Genomic DNA, 26874 nt, shown 5'->3' with positions numbered 1-26874 from the left:
GTGAAATACTGTAAAACATCCCCAAAATAATCTGTGTAATTCCAGAAGATTGTGGACTTCTGTGCAGTTGACTACTGTAAGGAGATCCTTGTTTATATTTTAAGAAATGATTTTCCTTGTCAAAGGGGTTGCAGTGTGATTTTGCTGAATATTGGAAATATTTAATATTTGCGAACTTGTTTATTTTAATAATGCTATTTTTAATGTCTGGCGTCTCCTTTCAGAATTTTGAGAACCAAGTGAAACCGATTTTGTCCAAGCCTAAACCAAAAGTAGAACCACCACAAGAAAATGCTGAAGAGGTGCAGACTGCACCTGCTGATAGTGAAATGCAAGACACTAATAATACTTCTGAAAAAGAAGAAAAACAGGAGCAACAAACTGGCAGTGAAGCCTTTAGCCAATCACAACCTGAAAATATGGAAACAAATTAAGTTTTTTTAAAAAAAAGTTGGATCTGTGATCATATTGCTTGTAAAGCCATTTTCATTAGACCTAAGGATTATATAATGCAGGTTGTAACTAAAGTTTCACAAAGTAGATTGACATGTGTCTAATTTAATAGATTTTGCTTTTATTTCGAATTCAGTCTGCTAGGTTAACACCTTTTTAACCAAAAAAAAAAAAAAAAAAAAAACTTGTATCTGACATATTTTAAATAGCTAGCTTCGGAGCTGAATTTCACTAATTAAGATGTTTGAGCGTAGAAAAACATTTTTTCATTCAACTTCAGTAATTGGGAACTAACCTCTGATGTTCTGTTTTTGAAATTGTTTTGATGTATGTTTAATACATAATATGCATATGTACATCAAATGACTAATGTAAAATTTGTTTCTAATGTAAAACTCTTCCAAATGAAACCCTTTAGGCAGATAGCTCTTGTGGGCTTTGCCTTAGCAAATAACCTACCCATCGACATGAAACATTTAAATATCATCTAATTCTTTATTCCTGTAATGTATTCCAGTTACAGTTATAGAAATGGATTTAATTAGGAATTTAAACTTTCATGCTTCTTTGCTTTCTGAATAAATTTTCTGTACTGGGTTCTGAATTTTTGCAATTAGCCTTTATTGTTCAAAATGACTTAAGCTGCATGCTTATGCATCCTCACATATCTTGATGGGCAGGCCTTCGATATTGTTCTTTTTATGTACTGAGTGAAAGAAATACTCTAATAATTAAGTGAAAAAATACTCTAAATAAATATAAATAAATAAATTGGGCTGTATTATGTACTGTAAATGTCAAATTTTAAGCCATGAGAATAGATTCTTAATAGCTTTTAAGTGAATTAGTTACCTTGGTTACACTCTGTATTAACATATTTGGTGATCAGTATACATCAGATTGCATTTCTGTACTTTAACAAATGTATATTTTTGCTCCATAAATTTAAGTTATGCATTCCTCATTACCATTTTATTGGTGTAACATCTCACAACTAGTTGACATATATACATACTATCATGAATTTTTCTTCCATGGTACAAGTATCAGTTCAAAGATAATTCTCAATATATGTATTTTATTTTATGGTTACAATACTCCTTGTTGGAAATAATGATTGTTATAACATTTAAAAAATATATAAATATATGTAAAGGGCTGTACATATTTTAATGTACAGTAATCTTAAGTTATTTTATTTATTATTCAAATGAAGACTTTTCATGTAAATGACAGGGCAATGAAAATAGATTACTCTTTTGTTATGTTGAATAAAAGTTACAAATATGAGATTACTTTCAAGTGGACAGCAGCAACTGTTGAGCTGCACTGTAGTTCTAAAAGTATATGTGAAGTATAATTTTGTGATAAGCATCTCCTATGGATGAAGCTTGCATGATAAATTAATCTGTGTAACACACACTATTTTATGTATTTATTATTTTCAACATTGTTGTTACGATGATTTTGAAAAATTACATTAATAAATGTGCTGGTAGGAATTGGTGTAGTTTTTTTCCTTCTGGTATTGCATCGAGCTTAGTAATTAATCTGTTGCAATTTAAATATGTATACCCCTCGTATTATTTACAAAAATAGATTTTACTGCTATGAAATTTTAAGTGTATTAATAATAGTTATATTCTTAGCATCTGTGATCACTTGTTGGGAATGTAGCTTTAAGTAAATTGGTATTCCTTGAAATGATCTCGTTTCAGCAAATTTGTGGGTTTTTGTTAGTGATTAAATATTCTTTTAAATTTTGTCTTTCAGCTTAATAAAGTGCTTTTTTTAAAGCTTGGGTAATTATGTAATGGTCAGTGAATTTTTATGCTTAGTTTAAGGTTTAATGATTTCATTGAATTAATTTCATGGCAGTGAGTCTACACAACCGGACCATAGATTGCACTATGAAGAATTTTGACATGATCAATACTGGGTCTTTAAACATGAATTTTTAATGTAACAGAAGTGTAGATTGACATAATTTAAGCAGCTATTTCAATGGTTCAGTAGAACTTTCTTCATCTGAAACTAAATGAAAGACTAATATATAGTTAATAATTAATTAAGTAGGACATCTTGTTTAATGAAAAGAAAGCGAATGGAGTGGAATTGAATTTGTGATTTGTAGAGCAAAAGTTTTTTCCCTCTTTTATTCGAGTTAAGACCGATTCCTAATTCAGTATTTTAAAGCCTCTGATATATCTCAGGCTATATTGACAATGAATGCTATACATTTTCCTAAAATTTATTTGAGGACAGAATCTGCCTGCTCATCCTGCCATTTTCACAGGCAACTCAAATGTAGCAAAATTTGCTCATCCCACGATTTTCGTGGGCATGTGTTTTTCTTCCTTTATTGAAGAGTGCATCCCACCTTTTCGGCATTTAGCCAATTATGTACAGTATTAGACGTTTAATTTAGGTTTTAACCAACAGATGTTGTTAGCAGCAGCTAAATTGCAGCATTTGAAGGTACAGTACACTCCCGATTATCCGCGGAATTGGGTGGTGCGGCCGCCACAGATAACAAAAATCGCGGATAATCCGAAAAAAAGCTAAAAACGGGTATAGCAAAAGAGAAAACAGTCATTCCAACTTTGAAGAATTGTTTTATGTACCAAAAAAAAAAAAAAACGTAAAATAAGCAGGAAATGTTTAAATAACGCTTAATATTTTAGTATATCACTCGAAACTAACCTAAAATGCATTTTGTTAATGAAAACAGAAAAGTGCTTTGTATACTTACGAGAGGCGTCAAAGATACACAGAAATATTAATATGTATGTACTCTTTTAATACTGTAATGTATTAGGTAATTACAAAAGCATAACTGTAAAACTACACCTTTTTGAAGAAATCAGTCATTTGTGTTTGCTTATTGCTTTGGAAGCATTTTCTCTTGATCCGAGATTGCATTTTTCGTAGCATAAGTTTCTCGGCCAACTCCGCGTCGTCTTGTTCTTCCAAATAGCTCAGCAGTCGTCGACTTGTTGCAAAACCCATTCATGAGTCTTCTGCATCTGCACAGTGGGCTCTTCTTCGCCTTCACTTCGCTGTCCTTCATTCTCGGTCTCTCCCCTTGCTTTCTTCACAATTTCGTCATCTGTCAAGCGTTCGAAGCCAGGTTCGTTAACGTCACAACTTCGGTTCATCAACAACTCGTTAATGTTTTCAGCACCCGGACTCACCCAGAACTGTTTTCACCATATCGGCAAGAGTTGCCGTGGGCGTGTCTTCATTCTCTTCTTCACAAGTCAAAGGGGTTAGGTTGTTGGCTTCAACATTAGGCATGAGTTTTCTCCATGATTTTATGAGGGTTGACGGTTTCACTGAGTCCCATGCAGATGCAATGTCTTATATGCTGCCAAGATTGTGTAGTGTTTCCAAAACTCTATCAGATCATAACCTTCTTCAATTTTGGTCATTAGCAGCTTGGGTATGTTCTGTTTATTGTTGCAATGACTCCTTGATTCATGGTTTGGATTAGCACACTAACATTTGGAGGGAGAAACTTTGAAAAAATTTGTCCATCAAAAAACTTTAGCACGCTTGTTGCTGGGTGAGAAGATGTGTTTTCAATCAATAGCACAGCTTTTTCAAGCCGGTTTTTCAATTTAAGATGTTTACGCACTTGAAGAACAAAGATTTTTTCGAACCTTTCTTGAAAAATGTTTCGGTTCATCCATCCTTTTCTTTGGTTAAAGTAATCAACGGGCAAATTTTCTATCCTTATGCCTTTGAAAGATCTTTTTTTTTTTACTTTCCAATGACAACAAATCTAAGTTTGTGTGCACTGGTAGCATTACTGCAAGACATGATAGTGATCCTTTCCTTGCTGCTTTTATGACCCGCCGCTTTAGTTTCACTTTCAAATGCTAAAGTGTGTGTGGGAAGACATTTCCACAAAAGTCCTGATTCGTCGGCATTGTAAATTTGTTCATAGGATAGCTCTTCTTTTAAAACAAATTCTTCAAATTCATGGTGGAAATCATCGGCTGCTTGTTGGTCACTGCTAAGTTTCTCCCCATGAAGTCCAATTTCACGAATTCCATGTCACTGCTTAAAACGAGTCAACCATCCAGAAGACGCATCAAAATTTCCTTTCAGGCCTAACAACTCAAAAAAGGTTTTTGCCTTCACCGCAATGATAGGGCCATTTACAGGAATACCCTCTTTTGGAACTTGAGCTAACCTCTCTGTCAATGCCGTGTCTAGCTCTTCAAAGGTAAAACCCTTCATAGTTTTTCGTGTTTTCATTGCGGAAGCACTGTCCGACGTTGATGCAAAGTTCACCATTTTGTCTTTTTGCTTTAGAATGTCACGCACTGTCGTTTCCGATATTCCGTAATCCAATTCCATCTACTGCCTTGTAGTGCAGTTTGCTACTTTGGAAATTAATTCTAGTTTTTGCGCAATCGTCAACACAACCTTCTTTCGTTTTCCTGACATCTTAAATCGGTAACGAAAAACACAAAACCAGAAAGCACAAGCACTGAACACAGTAAAAGATAAGAAATTAACTCCGACCGGTTCGCAAACACTATCAGGCTTAAGCTAACAATGTCGAGTGGGAGGAAGTGGACGTGTCAGTAAGACGAGAGAGGGCAGTGGAGCAGGCACTGCAAGGGTGAGTAAAAAATCACTTAACTCATCAGAGGGGAAGGTTCCGTGAAGGCCTGGGATATTTTTGCTATAAATAAGCACAATGTTAGCAAATTGAAGGTTTCGCCCAGTTTTGTCAACATTTTTATTTTCTTTGTAAAAAAACAAAAACAATGTGTGGCAGGCGTGGATAATTTGCTCCGCGGATAATTGGGAGTCTACTGTACTTGGTATTTACCGCTATGTTTACTTCACTATGTTTGTCGCATTTTTTAATCGGAAATGGCTGCTAGAAAACGTTCAGCGATTGGTGAAAGTTGCAAATGGAAAAAACAAATTCGCAAAGACTGGCAAGCTGGACTTTGCCTTGAAACCGTTTTAAACTCTTATCATTCTAAACTACTTTTCTAAGGTGTTTTTTCTGAGTGAATTATATTTTCTTAAGCTTTATACATTTTACTTTTTTGTGTTATGTAATAAATAGAAATTAACTGTAATTCAATTTAAATTTATTGAAAAAAATTTTTTTGTATAACATCTGAAATTGTTTTTTTCTGGCAGCTTAGTTCACATGAAAAAATCTTTTCTAGAAAGAAAAAAATGCATATTTCAGTTCTCCAATATATAGGTTTAAAATGTGCAACAAAAAAGTACATAATTTTTTAGGCGATTTTTCAGTCTACAAATCGAGCAGTCAGTGGGTTAAGACCCATGTTAAAAAAAAAAAAAAAAAAAACCTGAAAGGTTTCAGATTTTAAATTACGTCCAAAGGGGCGCTTTTTTTTTTAATACATTTGTCTGTTACCTTTATTTATTAAATATTACGTTCTTCGCACTTAAACCATAAAATTCAGTTCAAGAGCAATATCGCAAAATAGTTAAATATTGAGCATATCTTCAGAATTTCCGATGCACAGTCTTGCACGCTGGAGATAAAAAAAAAAAAAAAAAAAAAAAAAAATCGTACAGTGTTGCCATTGCTAGCTTTTAAATCGTTGAGTTTGTTAATCAAAAGTTCGTTAAAGTTTTACAAAATATAAAATAGATAATAAAACAAATTCGAAATTTGGGCTTCCAGATGCCCATATTTAAACGTACATTACTCAAACTTTGATGGCTCTAGGTATCGTTGTTTTATCACAATGCGAGAAACATGCATACATTTATGCAGATTCTTCATTATTTAATTTCTTTAAATATTGGTGACAACAATATGAAAAGTGAACCGACATTTCAATGCAAAATGCCAAAATGAAATTAATAGTTGTCCTGGGCAAAATGCCTCTTTGGACTTAAAAAAAATTAGAATTCATAACTCTTTTAACGTTAAGAATAAGTACGACCTTGCAATACTGCGTTTCCCTTAAACAAAAACTCAAGAAATCATGAAATATTCAAGAAAATTCCCTTCTCTCACATGTGGAAATCTTTCCGTTTAAGAAGCGCAAGAAATTTCATCATGTCATCGTATCTAGTGTTTTATTATCGATGATTACAGTTTAGTTATCCTCAGAGGAAGGGAAATTTTTATTATTACACGCGCGTTAAGTGACAGCGAGCATAATACTGAGATAAACTGCAACTTTACGTTCGTTCTTAAGAGTCAGATTCAGGACTCTTTTTGCCCCTGACGCTCTGATGGCTATAATTATATCAATAGGGAGTCAAGGTCGAAGACAACACTTTCTCTCATCAAGTTTCACCTGCAACTCTTCTTTGTTTCGTACTCGAGAATATGCAGTTCAGAGATGTGAGCCTAAACAAAAGCGGGAAATCTATCCCCAAAATTCAGTATAGTCAACTATACAGATATCTTGCTGATTCGATGAAAAGTAGACTGCTGTGCGTTCGTGTTCGAAACATCGCACTGAATATGAAGAAATTAAACTACTAAATCCGAAATTTTGGTCTTTTTCACCCCCTGGTATAATATATGGAAAAGAAGAAACATAAAATTTGTGCAAAAGGTTCCATGTAAATGAACGAGAACTTTTAAGGGAATTTATAGTTTTTAAAGACAATAACGGAAAAGAAATAAATTCTGCATTATGAAAACTTTTGTGATCAGTAAACTGTATACCTGTTTGAAGTGCCGAGTGCGAGAGAGGATTTCCCATAAACTTAATTTACTAGCCGCAACGCGCATCTCTTCATATTAAAACTCTTTCTAATTTAACGTTCATTAGACTCTCGGCCCTTCACTCAAAAACTTTCAGCCAGCAACTTCTAATACGTTCGTGGCTAGCAGTAGGTCATCATAGCGCAGTGAGAAGTCAGTCAAATCAGAAAAAAGAACAAACAAAAGATCGAGATTTGACTGCATTGTGGAAAATATTTCAGTAACTTCTTCATAAACGGTTAGCATGAAAGTGATCGATTAACAGTATTAGAAAAATGAATCTCAAGCAGTTTAAAATTTATTAGCAATTCAGTTCAACAAAACGTCAAACTAATTTATTTGAAAACCTGAATTTTGACAGTGTTAAAAAATTATCCATTGTTAACTGATATAAATATCTCTGTTCGCATATTATGTTTATATTTCATATTTCTAGCATTTAATATTAACAGTTTAGGAAAACATGCTTAATTTGTAATCTGGGGGGAATATACTACATTAATATTGATATTCAAATAATATATATAAATTTTCATTGCTTTTTGTATTTCTGTATTTTAATTAATATAATTTCTCATACTTTTTTTAAACACTTAAAAAATATGGAACTTCCGAAATCATTTATGTTAATTTATTTCACCATGTATATCATTTAACCTTTTTTTGATTTATTCGTTGGGAAAAAACTCAATTTAACTAATTTTCCCATATGGCAGAATATAAGAATTTTTCTGATAAAGATATGTATAAATTCAAAATTCGAGTTGCTTTTCTGGAAGAAGTATTATTGCATATTTTCTAACAAATGATGCAAATGTTAAATTTTTTTATTTTAAAACTAAGTACCACTGAAGTGCAAATTCATTGATGAAATTGAACTTCAGTCACTTAAATCTTGTTAACAACAAGAACTGATAACTGAAGTCGACAAAACTTAAATTTGAAACTGACCGAGATATATTTTTTCTGATCCTAGTGAGAAGATATATGCATTTTTGTGCATGTTACATGTTCTCGTTATTAAATTATGCGTTAAATCAGCCTCGGATAACTTCTTTTCCGGCAAATTAAAAATCTACTTAGGCTATATTTTTGTTAAATATATCAGTTTAAATGTCATCAAATATACTTTCTTAAAGAACTTTCAAGAGAATTTCGTGCAAAATAAGAGAACAGAATACTTAAGCATTATTTTACCTTTTAGCAACAGTTCCTATTAAAAAGCTTAAATTTCAGGAGCACATATTAATCTTCGATATTTTTTTCCCGTAATTTGAAGTGCAAGGTTTGTAAATAATTACATAAGAATTTAATGGCCATTACTAAAAATCTAAACTTTTTTGGATAGTTGTATTGGATAAAATTTAATGTTCAAAATATAGAAAGGTAAATAAAACTAAATTTTGTTTAAAAGTGTAAGTATTAGTTTTAGCGTTTTTGTAGAAAAATTATTTAGGATAATTATTTTTATTCAGATTTGAAGATCAATATTGATTAATTGAATGAAAAGCATGTATCACAATTACGAAAAAAGTGAAATTTATTATTTACAGTCATATTTACTCATCTTTTATCCTTTGTAGCCTACTGTATTATTAGTTTTCTCATACCACATTTGTTTTACGACTGATTTAACATTTATAATATATTTATTACTTATTTAATTGATTATTTATATACTTATAATTTATTTAATGGTAATTAATAATGTATTTTATATTTTTTAACTTTAATTTCGTCTAATTTAGTGATTTAATAATCATTCTTTTGTTCATATCAGTTTTTATGCATTATTCCTAACGGTTTAACATAGGGCTCCGGCATTTCTGATTTTAGAAATTAAGCTCTTGTTGACACCATTTGCGAAGAGGAAATAATTCAAGAGATTCAGGAATAATAGCCAAAATGTGACTGCATATACGGAACTGAGAAAGTTGAGTCACTCGCTACTTACTATACTTCTCAATTTCTCACATCCCCAAAACTTTTGTTAGTTTTACTGTTCCATAGTTCCTTTTAAAACCAGACAGAAAAAACACTGATGTAGCTATTTCATTGAAGGTTTTCTCCTACAAAAGAAGCTCAAAACCAAGATAAGTCTACTATTGCACTCATACTGAAACCAGGAAATAAGCCCACTCTCTACAAACCCATCAGTTTCCTCTCTACACTCAGCGAAATAGCTGAGTTTGTGATTTCCAGAAGCAGCACCTTCATTAAAGAATATCATTATCATTCATCAGTTTGAAAGCACTCCATGAGGTGAAAGCCTTATTGAGCTATGTAATTAATCTCTGCTGGATTACAAAATCTAAGTACAAGAGTATTGTTGTCAGTAGATATTTTGATCATCTATGGCTATACGCAGTACTCTCCAAACTAATTACTTTGGATTTCCTAAAGCACATTCCTGTCATATAGATAAACATTGGCATTCGAATCAAAAATACATACTCCACTCGTCAATCAATTCAGGCCACCTCTCTCAAGGGTCATTATGCAATCTGATGGCATCTTATTCATTTACAAAAAATAAAATAAAAAGTAAATAATATCTTCCTGAAAATATTTGATATCGCTATTCCATCTTGATCTCCGAAAGCAGAAAAGCTATGCAATATCCGTGTGAGATGGAACTTGAAAACATTTTATTTACAATTGATACAAAAGAGGTAACTCGGGAAACTTTTGCTGTTATTCGATGCAGTTAGTAGTGTTGTGTACAGCTCACTGCCAGCATTGGGGAAGTTGATATATACTTTTAGCAGAACCTGCTGTCAAGGCTTAATTTATAAAATTAGAAGGTCCGAAGCCCTATGTATTACCGTCAGGAATGATAAATATAAATATATAAACTAATAAATAATGACTAATTAAAACTAAATAAACAATAAAAGGAATAAGCAAACTAAAAAATAAAGTTAAAAAAATGGCGTATAGTAAAACAAGGATTAGAAATACCGCAACTCACCTTATTTGGAGCTCCGGATTTATTATGACTTGAAGACTTAAAATGTGCCGGAGCGGGCTCCGTTGAGCTCCATCTGAATTTAAGTCCGGCTTATTTATTATTACTTATTACTCGTGTATTACCTGTTCTATTGATGGTTAAAATGTATTGGTCTACTTTTTGCCTAAAGGATTTCCGAAACAGTTCGGAAATAAATGCCACGAAGAGTTCCTTCCTCTTAAAAATCGGATCACGAGCCCATGGACTCAAGCCCAGGAAGTATGATGGATGGCAGAGCGAACAAAGCGGCTACAGGTTCTGTTACGCCGCACCCTGATATTAATCTGAGAAATGATGGGGAAATTCTGCAGAAGTGTTATTTCATTTCACATTGCGAGTTTCAGGTTTAGTTCCAAACTTATGTAATGATACTGTGTACTGACAGTCTGTTTTTAAGCTATGGTAAAGTTGTCAAAATCTTTCATAGGAACCACCATATCTTTCCCAATTCTGGGTGTTCTACTAGACTGATTTTTGTGGTAACAGCAATAATGATGGCAATTTGACTGGCATTTCATGTTTGGCTCGTGTGATCTAGCTTACATCACACCCAGCACAAGAAAATTTCTGTACTGTGCTGAGTCCAATAGAATGGCGTCAGATAAGTCATTTTTGTATTCTTCTCAAATGGTACAGAAGCCATTGCAATGTAGTGTCTGGTGTTCTTTCAGAACATGAAACAAAATTCTATGTGATAATTATGTCTCTCAAAATGACTCATAAACCATATGGCATAGATTTATCACATGTATACGTGCAATGTGCCAACAGTCTGCACTTCTGCTAGATGGACCACTATTATATAAATCAACGCAGATACTCTGCACGCCTCATGGAAACCTTGATAATGCTGACGTGCTATACGGCCGAAGGCACATTAAATTTGTTTTCAACTCTCTGCACATCATCAGCATTCAACTGGAACTCATATAAGACTATTCTTCTCATCAGTATTGCCAAACAAAAATCACAGTCGCTAGATTTCAGTAACTACACTGCTAAAATACTAGGCAAGGAGCACAGCCATATTTTTTCCCTGAGGCAAATAGGTAAATTCGCGCCTCTACGTGAATTTAAGTAAACTATCTCTGTATACTTTCACAGGCATCATAAGTAGTTATATTAAATCGTTCTGCTGTCCGGGGTTGGGGGCCGCTGTTGACGGCAGATACTTTTACCATCCCTCCAGAACAGAGACGTGGAATGTGAGTTGCTGAGTATTCCTGTCGAATCAGCTTAGTCTTAGCTCGTCGGCTCGACCGATAGGTTAGCGGCTTCTCGGATTCTCTTATTTGTCCGAAAGTTATAAGCAGAGCAGGAGTTCGTCTCTTCTGTCTTATTTCAACGTGAAAATACTTGATGCAGATGCGTATGTAAGGATACACGGATTCGACAAATTTCTTAATCCTTATGCCCACCAGCGGCCGAGCGGTAAAGTCGCTGAACACTGGTAGTTCGGTCCGAGGTTCGAATCCCGCGAACGGGCTGGCTGCATGGGCGTTTTCGTGGTTTTCCCCATGTGTAACGTGTATACGAGCCAGTTTCCCCTAGAAAGTCCTCCACGAAGGCATCCCTCCCCTTAGGCAGATAGCCCTCGAGGCTTTGCCATAATCACACACTTAAACATTATTTTGTGTCTACTGTTGCCATCGTAGTAATTTGTGCAACATTTACCTTTTTTGTGATTGCTTGTACTTATTTTTTTTTCTGCATAAAAAACGGCAAGTGCAGTTACACATTATGTTAAACTTAGGTTAATTTGTTAATTCGAAAAAGCAACGATTTGAGCATAATTACTCGAAAACTGTTTATCTCTCTTGTCTGAACCATTGTCGTCTTCTTGGCCTTCTAATATCTAAACCGTTTTCCTCCTAAAGTCTTTAATAAGAATTTTGTTCGTCTTCACCATTCGTATGTGTTGTAATAGAAAATACTAAAAACCTTTCTTCAATACTCATGTCTGTATTTTCTAAATTAAGATACCTCATCTAAATTGATATTTGCTCTTGATGGCTGGCATAAGGGGTACAGTCAAGTAAAATAGAAAAATGCTTTGTTTGTTTGACCTTATTTAAAACAACTTGCTTAATATTATCCCCTAATAAGCTAATTGTTTTATTTTGAATTTTATCCCCAAGCTAATGAAGCATATATTTTTTTTTTTTTTTTTTAGTTTGAATTTTATTAATATATACAGACATGACATGGGTCAAATTTTGTGATCATTTCTATACACTTTACAAAATTATTATTTCTTTCGAATAATTTATTACTGGAACTATGGAAGAATAAGTTTTGCTTGGTTAAAAACGGAATGACCGAGATAATTCTTTCAATAACATACCGCCAATACTTAGTCTCTTTTTTTTAATAAAATTTGAAATTCCGAATTAACAGATTTATTCCTTCGTAATCGTTCAAAGAAATCGGATTAACTCTTTCGTTGTTTGGAAAGATTCGACATAAGTACATCTAAAATATAATTTACGTTCATTTTTGTCTTTTGGGAAACCGAAACTCGAAACCAGATTATGGTAATATCCAGGACCATTTTCTATTAAGGCTTGAACTTGGGATGGCAATAATGGACTTGGGCACAATCCGGAATCATCAGGCACAGGCAAATGCGTATCTACTGTAGAAATTTCTGTAGTTTTTACTGTAGATTTCGATAGTATTTCTTCTATTTTCTTCGACCGGCTGCATTGAAGTTAAAGGTAATTCCCGGGTGAAAACACTTCCTAACACTTTCTGATTATTAGGTTCTTTTGGTATTTTCAATGGTAGCTGAGCCGTTTGATGGACAACTAGTGCTAGCAGCGTCAGTTTGGGTGTACTTTGGGTTTTGGAAAAACTGAGTAATTTTAAAGTTCTGGTTTACTAAGTCTTCCTGTTACTTTCTTTTTCTTCATTACATTCTGATACTCAGGTAGTTTTTTTCAGTTTCTCTTCCGACATCTGGGGAAAATTGAAAACAGAAAAAGGTGGAAGTAAATATGAAAGTAGAAAATAACTATTATAAGAACTACTACGTCAAGCACTTCTTTTTTAAAACACTCGGAAAGTTACTGTTTGAAATAGTTTACCTTACTTCTTAAAAGTGAGTATAACTTAAACCATTGCTTAGAAAATATATGAACTATTAGATCAAATTCAAGCAGGATTCTAGATAATTCAAGGAAGTGGTGGTACTCTTTTGTTTATTAAAGTAAATAAATCGAATTTAAAGTATGTATTTAAGACGTAATGAAATAATGAAACATTTGCCTTCGGTTTTCAGTATAGCTAAAAATCGGAAAATGGCCAATTTTTTATTTTAGCATACCTTGCATATTTTTACTTCACTTCAAATCTCAAATAGGTATATTTTAAATTCAGTGGTACTCCGTAAATATATCAATCCTTTCTTCTCTAAAGATAATAATTTTTAGTTTAATAAACAAATGCTTCATGTAAAATATTTCGAGTAATTATGCTCAAATCCTCGCTTTTCTGAATTAAAAAGCTAACCTAAGTTTAACATACAGAGTCGTAGCTAGGGTTTTCAGCGCCCAGGGACAACTGAAGATTTCGCGCCCCTACTGCTTGCCAAGGATGGAAAACATTTAATTCACCAAATTGATAAAATTTCGTAATATCAATTTGGCGCCCCTTGGATGCTGTGCCCGGGGACAGATGTCCCCCCTGGCCCCCCTCTAGCTACGCCCCTGTTAACATAGTATGTAATTGTATTTACCTTTTTTTAACAATAACAACAAGCAATCACCAGGGGGGGGAAATCACAAAAAAGATAAATGTTGCACAAATTACTAGTAGACACAAAATAAGGACTAAGCAATTTGTCGAACGCGTCTACGGCGACCCCTGTTCCATTACATGCGTATCGGCATCACGTGTTTTCGTTCACATATATTTACAAGATCAGCTCAACTTATGTGAAAAACTGCAAAAAGCATTAATTGATAAAAATCAAAGCGATATAAATAGTATAGATCTCATGCATGAACTGCAGTTTTTGCAAACTTTTGGAGGAAATGTAGCATCGCCGGTTGAAACTCTGTGTTATATCGTTGTCAACAACATAGCGGTGCGCACAATAGAATTTTGGATGTATGCCTAGATATCAGCCTCAGAGCATTTTTTTGTGTCCTATTGTAATCACAGTTTGAACCCTGTCGTAAACTACCCTGCGAACAACAATTTATTATGCAAACTTATTAGATATGTATATTAATTTGTTTTTAATTTTAAGGTAATAAATAGTGTTCAGCAATATATTTGGTATCCAATGCGGTTAGTATATTATTTCGCTTCGCTTGCAGTGTTATTTTTCATAACATGTTGTTGTTACTGACTAATGCTCACTTGTCTGATCTATAGTTAGCCCAAGCCCACGAAATTCCTCGTGGCAAGGAGAGCAAGATTCGCCTGTCGTTCGCAACAGCCTTAAGCACTTTACAGGTAACAGTGCGATTTAGCTCAGTTTGGCCCCAAGTTTGACGGAAAGCACTCTGGAGGGATGGGACGGGTCCGAGCGTCTCCCACCCCTCTTTCCCTACCATCAACATTTCGAGAGGACTTTCGCCTCGCATATTTAGAGTGTCCTCCATGCCGCATGGACATTATACATTTACAAATATCCATGTTTTCTTCGGGATTCGAATCCGGACCCTTTGGCACGGCAGTCAGCAATGCTAACCACTACATCGGTTGGACGGTTTTTTTTATAACAGAAATGTATGTATAATTCTTCAATAAATATGCTTGGGTGTGGGTTTAACAAAGCACAAAATGCTGTATATTTAGACAAAAGATAAAATGTAACTTTTTGGTTTCTCATATTATTATGTTAATAATGCTTCATTTTAAATGTTAACCATAAGAAATGTCCCTTTAATATCGTCACTACATAAAGGCGCTCGCTAGACATTTGCACGACTGCGCCAAGTAGGCTTGGCGCGAGCCTGCGAATACGTCTTGAGTGTGCTTCCAGTTACACCGCGAAGGCATGCGGAAAGAAAGGAAAAAATATCTTATAAACTGTCTTTCCCGTCTAGGAATTCAAAAATTATTATAAATCATTTTTCCTCATTAAATAAATAATTACTCCAAACAAAAATGACTTCTCGCCAATTAAAATCAAGATTAGTGCTTTCACACATTACCTACAGCATTTATAATTTCTTTACTTTCAATGGATCCAAGCGTCAATTTTCGATAAAAAATTTGTATTCTCTCCCAAAAAGTTCAGTTATTATAAATATATTCACAATAACTTGTAATAAAAATATTTTCAGAAGTAAAGAAAATAATGGGAAGCACTTCTGCACAAAAGTCAATAAACGTAAATTCTGTTCTCGGAGGAAGTAAACCCAAGTAATATTTAAAATACTTGCGTTTGGTTTGCCTTAAAGTTTCATTCGGATTTTTTCTTTTTAGATTATGTAATAAAATTGGCAAAGAAAGAAATTAAACAAAAGCGCGTATTTTTGTTTTCCGTTTTTGACACCAGGTGGCAGAACAGGATGACAAATTCGAGAAAACAGAGGTAAGTATCAAAAGTCTGCAATGGAGCATTTTCTAATTCCGATACACATGCTTAGGAAAGAGGGAAAATGAGAGGTGTATAAGGCAGAGCTATAGATGTAATAAACCCAGGCGTAAAATAAAGTAATAACGGTGAAATAATAATAATTGCATGTGATTGTTAATAATGAATCAATAATTATAATTTCTTACAATAAATTATTATATACCCTACAAAATCAAAAATTAAACTCAAATTAATTTTATATCAGAACGGAATTTTTTCTCTTCCACCACTTCGACTTTTTAAACGAAAATTTATCTCAAAGAACCTCAGAGTCACGAGCATTTAAAAAAGTCTGGTGGAAATCTGTTATTAGAAATGTCCATAATATACAACTCGAAAACCAGAATTATGTATTAAAACAAATATTAACAGGACCCGTACAAAACATATTAAGGAACAGAAAAGTACTTTTGTCTTAAAATCACGAATGAGTGAAATCGTAATTCAGCCAGCATCCGCAAATCAGACAAGCTCTGATAGTTTTATTTATTTGTCATTACTTAATTATTAATTTTTCCTCTCTTTATACTTTATTCAAGTTTACTTCTTTATTATTATTTACCTTTCTCGACAGCTTTACAAGGGGTAATTTTTAAATAGTTATATCTGAGAAGTCTAGAAAGAATGATATGATTTGGTTGTCCTGTTTATTATACTGGAACCGTTAGAATAATTAACAAACTAACGCATGTGAAGAGATTAGTTTTATTACCCATGATTAAAATATACAGAAACGCACTTCTGCAGCTTTACTAATTCTATCTGGAGCTCTGCTTCTGAATCTAAAAATTAAAACGGGAGGAAAACTGTATCATTTTTCATACCATAAATGAAAATATTATAAAAATGTAGAAATAATAAGTAGAGATGAAGATTTTAACATCATTGAAGAATATCTATAGGTGGAAAAAATCAAGGCCTTTCGGTGATCCAAATGATTAAGAACATGACGTGTTTACTGATGGTTTTAGGATTATAGAGTAAGTTAAGTGTTTATAGTACTTTTTATAATATAATGCTGCTATACACACAAATATATTCTTATTCAAATATAGTATTAGCGCTATCTTAGGTCATTCATGGTAACATCTACATATTACTTATGCTTTTAAAAAGAATACTTAGTAGGTATTCTAGGTGAAATATTATTACATTCTTATCCAATAACGTTTCGTTTGAAAAATATCTTACCTAAACTAAATTTACTACATGCGATTGCATATTCGTTAACGTATTATTTAACTAGACTATACAGATGTCTAATTTTATAATCATGCTACATTTTAAGCCGTGGAGTGAAGAAATACGAAGAAAAGCACTCGGATTTTCAGAAAATAATTTTGTTAAACATTAAAACAATAACATTTCATAATAGTAAATAAATTATATGAATGAAATAAATCAAAATAATTGGGTAATTCTGACTTTTGTTTTATTTGAAACAATTAAAATGTAAAAATTTCCTGGGCACGCATGTTGCTCAAATGCGTTTATTTCAGTGAAAATAGGTAAACGTACTGCAGATAACGAAATTAATGCATCTTAAGCTGTTTGAAACAAGTTAAGGATGCATCGGAAGGGAATAAAATGCTCATTTTAGTGAAACATATGGCAGCTGAAAAAATAAGTAGGGTATTAACAAAAATTATAATTTGTTGGACCATCAAGGAGTCTAGAATAGCCTTTGAAGGTGTGCCGATACTTCAGGTTTTAAACGGAAAGGTTAGGTGAACTGCATTCTAGTATGACTGGTGTTGGCAATTGTTCGTACTTTAATTTCCATAAAAAAAATAAATAAAAGAGGGAGTGTTTCATTTTAATTTTGAGTTGTTTTATGTTTGTTTGCATTTAGAAACCTTTTAAAGCTTCATATATAATTCATAAACACTGCAGCAAAAAAGGAATTTAGCAGTTAATATGCCCATAATTCAGAAAATATCCTGAGAAATAACATTTTACGGTAAAACCATGTTTAATCTCATTAAATACGTGCTCCAAGACGCAGTATAATTTTTACTTGATCATAAAATATCTTCCCTATAGACTGTAGTTTTAGAGATTAAACAGTATAACAGATAATAAACATATTATTTCTTTCTTTATATTTTGTAAATATTTGGTTTTGATTAAAAAGAAATTTGTGTAAAACACTTGCATTATTGATAGTCTTAATATGGGAGTTTTCTTCTATGAATTCTTATGCTTTCTAATGTTTTCTATTCTATTGTGAGCACGTTGAGGTAATTCATTGAAAATCGTGCTATTTTTTGCGGAATGAAACTTTTACGTTCGTAACTTGTAGCGCAGTTATCAAGTTATTATTGCCTTCTAGTAGAATAACTTACAAAGCACCTGAGCTACAGAAAATACTTAGTTTAATTTAAAATATGATATAAAATCAATGGTTTAAATTTTCAAAAAGAAATCAGGAAAACCTCGCAATGCATTTTAACAAATAAGTGAAATTCTTTATTTAATGCTGTTAATTATCGGATATACGAGTAATAAAGAAAATATGAATATGAGCTCAATGTATTACAGATCTTTCCAGCTGTGTTGGTACGAAAAGAATAGCTAATTTAATATGATTCGTAGCAAATAATTTCCAAGAAACTCAAGTAAAATTTGTCAATGGAAAATAAGCACCTACAGGTTTTAATAAAGGAGAGGTCTCAATCATTAATAAAAGAGTAAATAATATAAAATCTAGTTAGGAGACTATGTACATCACAGAGAACAATACAATAAAGGGGGCATGCAGTTGTAGTCTTGAACATGTAAGCATGATTATGACGTTATTTTATGCAGTTATGTATCATAATATTTGATCACAATCATATGTGATCTATGAATATGTAATTTAACCTTCGAAGTGTTTCGTAGAATTTTCTGAGTTAAAACAATTATTAGAACAAGTAGAACATATCACTATTTTCAGATTCTGAGCTAATTAATAAATTGGCAAATCAGAATATAAGAGAGATTGGCTAGGGAAAGTTACAAATTCAGATAAAAGAAAGAAATTGTGATTCTTAATTTTAAACTCAGCGGTACAAGAAGAAGCACAATAGTTATCCTTTGTTGAATTGTACCCAAACCGTAAAAGAGATTTCATTTATTTTATCATGGAGAGCGCATTTACCTGTTTGCCTCAAGCAAAAAGGTATCTAGGCAGGGCGCTGTTAATTGGTCAAAGCACACAAATATTGTCTACTTTGAAGAAATCTCTTTCCAGTTCAAAAATAGATTACTGTTGAAAATAACTGCTTATCCTCCGTTAGAGCATAGATTAAACACACGTCAATTAATTTAATGAATTATACATATGGGCATAAGCATGAGAAGGTAAAGGATAAACTACCCGTTTTTCATATTCCATTAAGAAGACTATAAAACGTATTGCACAGAAACTTCTTGAAAGACTATCTCTTTGAATTCTTTTTGAAAATTATGTACATATGTTACGGTGAAACACCGAAATCTGGAGAATGTCGACTTTCACCGGCGAATGTCAACATTCACATAGTCTCTTGGTTATGTCCGAAATATTTTCCAAATACTCTTATTTCTGGCTTACACCGGTCAATGTCGACATTCACCATGTACTAATGGTGAATGTTGAACATATAACAATATTATATTTTCTTCTACGTAATTCAGTCGCGAATAAACGCACTTGAGACTTGAAATAAGAACTTAAGAACATGAGAACATAAAACACACAATGCATTCAAAATGAGAAAGGAAAATAATAGAAGTTAAAAACTTACTTAATTATACAGTACGTTCTAAATGAGAAAATAAAATAACAGTAATAAAAAACTTACTAAATTATGTGATTCAAATCTTATTTATTGCAACAATTTAAACTATTATGGCACTTTGTGACCTCTCTTTTCGACTTTCACCAGAGCATATCTGTGATTGTCGACATACACCGGTGAGGGTTCGAATATACAAGAATGTAGGGAAATATTCGGTCTTTCACCGACGTATTTGGTGAATGTTGATATTCTCCGGTGAAAGTCAACATTCTCCAATTTCGGTCTTTCACGGTAATACATACATATATATATATATATAAAGAAAACCTTCAAAAATTGAAAATTTAAGACTGGGATATATGAATTACTTCAATGTTGGCGCTTCGAATGTAAATGTGTCATAATAACACACAGTTCTTTAACGCAAATTGGGAAGTGTGACTGATGAGCACAGAGCAGGTAGGTTCTTAAGTAGAAACTTGTTAGGATGAATAAACATGAGGAGCACTTCAAATTCCCCACACTCTTCTTGAAGGTCCAGAATATTAAACAGATTTTCTTTAGAAGTGAATACTGAACATAAAATGATGTATTTTTAGATTGAGTTCATTTGTAATAAGAATCAGATATTCACAAATTGTTATGTAAATTTCAAAGGAAGTGCATCGTATTTCTTTCTTTCAAACATCATTACTTTTGTATTTATTCACCTGTTTAAAACACCGCTATTTTGACAAATGCTCCCCAACTTGAAAATGCTCTGCGTGTTACTATTGTCAAAGGTCTTTCAGTTTTAGTATTTTGCAAGTTAAAATGAGGCTTCTCTGTAGATAAATGGCATTAGGAGTTCTTACAAAAATAAAGACTTACCAGAGTCTATCACAAGCAATGCTATCAATCTATTCTTAAATCAATTCTTTCATTTTTTATTGCTGCTCATTTCTTAAATAAGATCTGCGAAATTAAGATGATTGAGTGATTTTTAACTTCATACTAAAATAATTCAGAATGAGCTGCATCAATAATGCAATAAAATGTGCTATTTAACTTTCAATTCAGTACCACTTACTACAAATCATAAAACGCCACCAGTAATAGATAATTATCATGTGAAAAGAAAATTATCATATGAAAAACAGTAATAGAAAACTATCATGTGAAAATTATCATGAGAAAACATTTATGTTATTTACATTAATATTTCATTTAAAAAACATATATCATGCTTTTAAATTTCAAAACATTCTACGCCTGCGGTAACTACAAAACTGTTAAAGGATAACTGCTGTGATGCTAATTTTTGTTTTTGTTTTTAGTTACGTAGATACTTTTCTATAGAGGAGCCTCATTTTTGAAGCTAAAGTTTTTCAACTTACTCACCCAGAATCGCACTTCCGATCTTCAAACTGCTAGCGCTACAACATAAAGGCAGGCATGGGGTGAATGCTATAATTCCTTACAAATTTTAACGGAGGAAACCTGTACCGTTTAGTGTACATTGCCTATTTTAAGTCACCATTAAATGGTGACTTAAAATGAAAAACTTAATTTATTTAACAGAACATTTTATTTATTTAACAGAACATGAGCTTATCTGAGGCTAATCCATGTGAATGAAGTGACGACTAGTGTGCACTGATAATCTAAAATGAATGGATATGCTTTTTACAAATTTTTATAAGAAATAATATCTAAATTTAATCTTAAACAGAAATAATATATACGGCTAAATTGTTTTAAATACCTTAACCAGTTATTTGTTGATTTCAAATGCTTAAACTGTCTGAATGATGACATGTATCTCAGCCTTACACTTTTTATTTTAATCTATTCGACAACAGATCTGCATGTGTAAAACAACTTTTACATTAAACATTAGGTTTATATCCTCTCCGATTTGTTGGCATGCTGCTAAAGAAGCTGCCTGCTTTAGACTTGGGCCCGGGCTCTAATCCCGGCGAAGTTATGAATGTTTAATGACTTTACGGCATGGGAGCACTTGATATACTGTCGAGAAGAAAATCCTCCTGAGAGGTTGTGGTAGGGAAGATGAGTGAGAGACCCTCGAATACGGAGTGCTTTCTTCAAAATCTGGACTAAGCCTACCCTTTCTCGTGGGTATAATTTGGTCAGTCCTGTGGGGCATCCTGGACAATATTTTCGATGAGATGATTAAATGACCGATGAGTTCGGCCATAATTTCCGATGAATAGTTAACCAGCAAGTTCCGGCCGTCAGCAGAAATAAAGATTTGCATCTAGTTCTCAGCCAAAATTCTCTTATAAAATAGACTTGAAGGCTTGAAAGTATGCTGGCCAATAAGCGCTTGACTCAGAACTCTTTTACCAGGAAAGCATAAAAAGAAATATAGATTTGACACTGTTTTACTCTTCCCCAAAAGCTTAAACCTGAGATAAAAATAAATAATGTAGTTCAAGAAGTTGAAAATAACTTTAAATTATTTAAATGACGAAAAAGCTAAGAAAGTGGAAAGGAAAGTCGTACAGTCCGATTATGGATACAACTTTGGACCGCTACAAATCCAATTTTAAATTCGCAGAAATTCAATATCACCGTAAGCAGATATGACGGAGGATTAATTTCCGCATCAAGATAGTTATTAAGGGAATACTCCGTTTTCATTCGTACAAGGAAGGTCTTCCAAATTTGAACTGTCAGATTTTCTGAAAAAATATGGGTTCGTTCTTATAGAGACACACAGTGGTAAAAAACGTGGCTGCTAATATTCTCTGAGAAATCTAAAAATATTATTAAACATGTAATTTTTGAATGCTAGTGGCGAAATCCCTAACGAAACGTGACAGAACTTTAAAATTTCATATATGCCCCTATATGCAGTCTCCACAATAGCACTGCATCGCCAAATATAGTAAACATTTTAGCCTTCCTGCTTATATAGATTCAGCGTTTAATATTTTTAACGTCGTCGCACAGCCGATATATACAAGGATACTGCGTGTCGTAGCGATGGGCCCGGGTTAGAATTCCGGAGAAGGCCTGAATGTAACTGTCCGTCCCTTCATAGGAGGTAAGGGTGGCCACCTATGAGGCGCTTCCATAATGAAATGGCTACCACTTCAGCCCTTGAAGTGTTTTTCACCTGAGGTAAATGAGCGCCCCTATATGCAGTCAAATTAAATGTATCTGTATATGTCCACATTCAACAAATGTAATTATATAAAACCATACCAGAAGTCCTTATAATGCCTGAATCATAACATTATGCATTCAGAAAGTTAATGCATATAACAATTTATAATTTTAAAAGAAAATGCTAAAAAGTACTTTTTTGCTAAGACAGCAGATGACACTGAAATAATATAAATAGTACTGCAGTTAACATGAAAATTATTGTATTCATATTTAAGCTTTTTTTTAAATTTAATTTTCCTTGCTTTTGATGAAATAAAGAAATAAAATCGACAGTAATTTTTTATGAAAATATACTTAGCTGTTTAATTAATATTTTAGATTTTTTGATACGATGGACGATATTTGAAAGTTTATAATAAACTGATATAAGTTTTTTGGGAGGGGGACAAGATAATATTTTTCAATTTTTTTTTTTTTTTTTTTTTAAAATTTTAGGGTTTTAGAAGCTTCTTTCTCCCTAACGATATTAATTGGAAACATTAAAAATATTCTCAGCGCAGTTTCCCAGTTTAGACATGATAGAACTAAATTGCATCCCTGAATTCTTTTAAAAGATCTCATTTTGCTTTATTGAAATAGCGTGTTTTCAAGTATAGACATTTCTGATGGAATATCTGAAGCATTTATACTATCATGTGGATTTTTAAGTAGAAGATGCTTCTTTTTAAAATACTTCAATTCAATGACATTAATTTTTCACCAGCTAAAAACGGAAAATCGGAAGCTATTTCGTTTAATTTTTATATCTCATTTTTAGTTATGAGATTAAAATATCTGTCATTTTTTTATTTCTACGGGAAAAAAATACTTTTCTGCGATACTTAGTTCTTTTATTAATTGATTCTTGACAATATGATTTATTAATCTTTATTCTTCACTTCTCTTTATATTTTGTATTCATCTTTGAAGCTATTTTTTTTTTTTTTTTCATTTCTCAAAATTATTTCCTCTCGTTTTCTGAAAAGGAAAAGTAATTCCCTTTATTGTGTTGTTTGTTTAATTTTTGTTGATTGTTTAGTTAAGTGTGAAATTTATGTAACTCTAGAATTTTTTATTTCCAATGCTTTATTCACCTTTTCCTTTTCTTTCAGGATTAAGTTCCAAGAAGACATATGTAAAATTTTAAACTTAACTGCTTATAGAAATTAATAGATACAATCCATTATCATGAATTTTTATTTGATATCTTATATAAATTTGAGCTTTGTATAATAATAATGAATTTTTTAAAATAATAATAATGATAATGATTACAATTTAAAATAATAATAATTTTATAAAATAAAAATAATGAGCTGAAAATTATATAAAATACATGATTTTTCTGTTTATTCTGATAATGATTTTTCTGTTTCACTTTAAATATTTAATAGTTACAATTAATCAAGTTTTTGATTTAATTTGTTTAGGATTAAGAAAGAGTGCACAGCTTTTTATTGCTTTATATGTGTTATTTCAAGACTGTGTTTATCCATACGTTTCAGAATTGAAAGTTAACGATCAAAATTTATCTTTTAAATGTATTCCTAAGAATTCTTAGCTAATTTGGCGTCCCTTTTTGCTGATCACTTGAGGCAAGTGCCTCACCTTTTCTCCGACTCTGTTTACAGTTTTCTGTGTACTATTTTTATTTCTAATAAATTAAAATTTCACAGAAAGCTCTATTTCAATTTTTAAAACTTTATAACTGACATTATGAAGTTAACTACGATTTCCTTAATTAACCTAGTCTAACCTTTAAGCCCAGCAAAAAGAATTTTCATCCTTCCTATTGTTACTAATTCAGAAGTTAAACAACAAAAATCAGCGTTATATTTACCAAATTTTCACAGGACTAGTTTCGATGGTTTTACCGAACCACCATCTTCAGCTGCAAAACCGCAAATGAACCAGATAGGAAATAATGATTAGATAAGATAAGAAAGCCTGAACAAGAATAAGCAAGTGGCGCCATCTGTTGGTAAAACCAGAACTAAAACATAATTTCTTTAAAGGCCGAAGGCAAATTTGGATTGGAATTAGGATCGTTAACTAGGACAGAAAGATTTTTATGAATGTGAAATGCCTCTAGAAAATCCAGTTCTCCAATGGAAGATGTTTTTTGAATAATTTTGGCAGCAGAAAAATTGAAAGTGTGGTTTTCGGACCAACAATGTTGAGCAACAGAAGACTTCTGTGTTTCCTTTTTTCTAACATATGCCTTACGTTCCTTGACGCGAAATTTTAAGGCTCTCTTAGTTTGGCCAATGTAAATTAAACCACACTGGCAAGGAATCCTATAAATACCCCAGGAATTCATATCCGGAATGGGGTCCTTGAGTCTGGAACTCGGAATTTTATTGATGGGAGAATAAACAACCCGAAAGTTAAATTTCTGCAAAATATGTGCAACTTTATAGCTAATTGATGGAAAGAAGGGAATGACAACAGAATTTTTATAATCTCCTAAAACAAGAGTGTGCCTTTTAGTGTGTTGAGATGAGAATTTTTTAACTGCTTGATTAATAATGTTGGGTGGAAAGCCCCTGTCAATAGCTATTGCTTTTAAATAATTTAGTTCTTCATCAAGGGCTAGTTTGGAGGAGCAAACTTGAAGAGCACGGAAAACATAGGAATAAAATGAAGCTAACTTTTGTTTAGTCGGATGACATGATTTAAAGTGTGGTGGAAGGCAAACCGATGATGGTTTACGGTAAACCGTAGTACTGAAGTTGGATGTGTTACGTGTGACCAGAATGTCGAGAAACGGAAGAGAATTGCAAGTCTCAAGTTCAAAAGTGAACTGAATAGCAGGATCAATAGAATTCATTGTTGAAAGAACTTTATTTAAATCATCTTTATTACCTTCAAACAGAGTAAAAGTATCGTCTACGTAGCGGAACCATGCCGGGAAGTTTAAAGTTTCAAACAATTTTGATTCATAATAATGCATGTAGATATCAGCCAGGATGGAACTGAGGGGGCTTCCCATGGCTAATCCCTCAGTTTGCTTGTAATATTTATTTTGGAAAACAAAATGTGTTTGTTTCAAACAGAGTTGAGTGAGAGAAATTAGCTCATCAATTTCAATGCAAGAGAAATGAAATTCGCGAAGTCTGGTTTCTAGACATCTTAATGCACCCTCCACTGGGACATTGGTGAATAATGATTTTACATCAAAAGAAACCATGAGTAAATTACTAGGAGAAATGTTTTTAACTTTTTTTACAAACTCTATTGAATTTTTTATGGTGTAAATGTTATTGTCTAATAGAGTTGAAAATCTAGAAACTAAATATTTAGCTAATGGATACGAGGCAGTACCTAAATTTGATACAATAGGACGGAAAGGAATACCACTTTTATGAACTTTGGGAAGAGCATATAATCTGGCACAATTCGCAACAGATGGGATAAGTGAATGTTTTAAGTTGCCTGAAATGATTTGCGAAGATTTGATCGCAGTTTTTATTTTTGACAAGTCCGAAGGTGAAGGATCTTTAGGGATCGGATTATATGGTCCTTGGTTTAAGAGTTTAGTGACACCATCGATGTAAGTGTTCCTATCCATGACCACTATCTGGCCACCTTTGTCGGCCTTTGAAATAATAATATCCGGGTTAGAATGAATTTCACGCAATGTAGCTCTTTCTCTCGCAGTTAGCACAAATCATTTCAGGCAACTTAAAACATTCACTTATCCCATCTGTTGCGAATTGTGCCAGATTATATGCTCTTCCCAAAATTCATAAAAGTGGTATTCCTTTCCGTCCTATTGTATCAAATTTAGGTACTGCCTCGTATCCATTAGCTAAATATTTAGTTTCTAGATTTTCAACTCTATTAGACAATAACATTTACACCATAAAAAATTCAATAGAGTTTGTAAAAAAAGTTAAAAACATTTCTCCTAGTAATTTACTCATGGTTTCTTTTGATGTAAAATCATTATTCACCAATGTCCCAGTAGAGGGTGCATTAAGATGTCTAGAAACCAGACTTCGCGAATTTCATTTCTCTTGCATTGAAATTGATGAGCTAATTTCTCTCACTCAACTCTGTTTGAAACAAACACATTTTGTTTTCCAAAATAAATATTACAAGCAAACTGAGGGATTAGCCATGGGAAGCCCCCTCAGTCCCATCCTGGCTGATATCTACATGCATTATTATG

The 26874-nt window shown here is 32.7% G+C and overlaps 1 protein-coding gene across 2 annotated transcripts in view; it reads left to right on the top strand.

Moving 5' to 3' along the window:
* Positions 1-1955, top strand: part of Hsp110 (heat shock protein 70Cb) — a 98247-nt gene extending 96292 nt beyond the window's left edge. For both annotated transcript variants that reach the window (XM_085807150.1, XM_085807149.1), the window contains one exon: positions 225-1955. In XM_085807150.1, coding sequence (XP_085663276.1) covers positions 225-434 — 210 coding nt within the window. In that variant the 3' untranslated portion in view covers positions 435-1955. The remainder of the gene's footprint in view (positions 1-224) is intronic.
* Positions 1956-26874: the final 24919 nt, after the last annotated feature.

This window comes from Stegodyphus dumicola, chromosome X1 (genome assembly GCF_044657685.1).
Source record: "Stegodyphus dumicola isolate Sdum_Otavi_A_Nest chromosome X1, ASM4465768v1".
NCBI classification, from domain to species: Eukaryota; Metazoa; Arthropoda; class Arachnida; order Araneae; family Eresidae; genus Stegodyphus; species Stegodyphus dumicola.
This window is presented reverse-complemented; position numbering and strand designations above follow the sequence as displayed.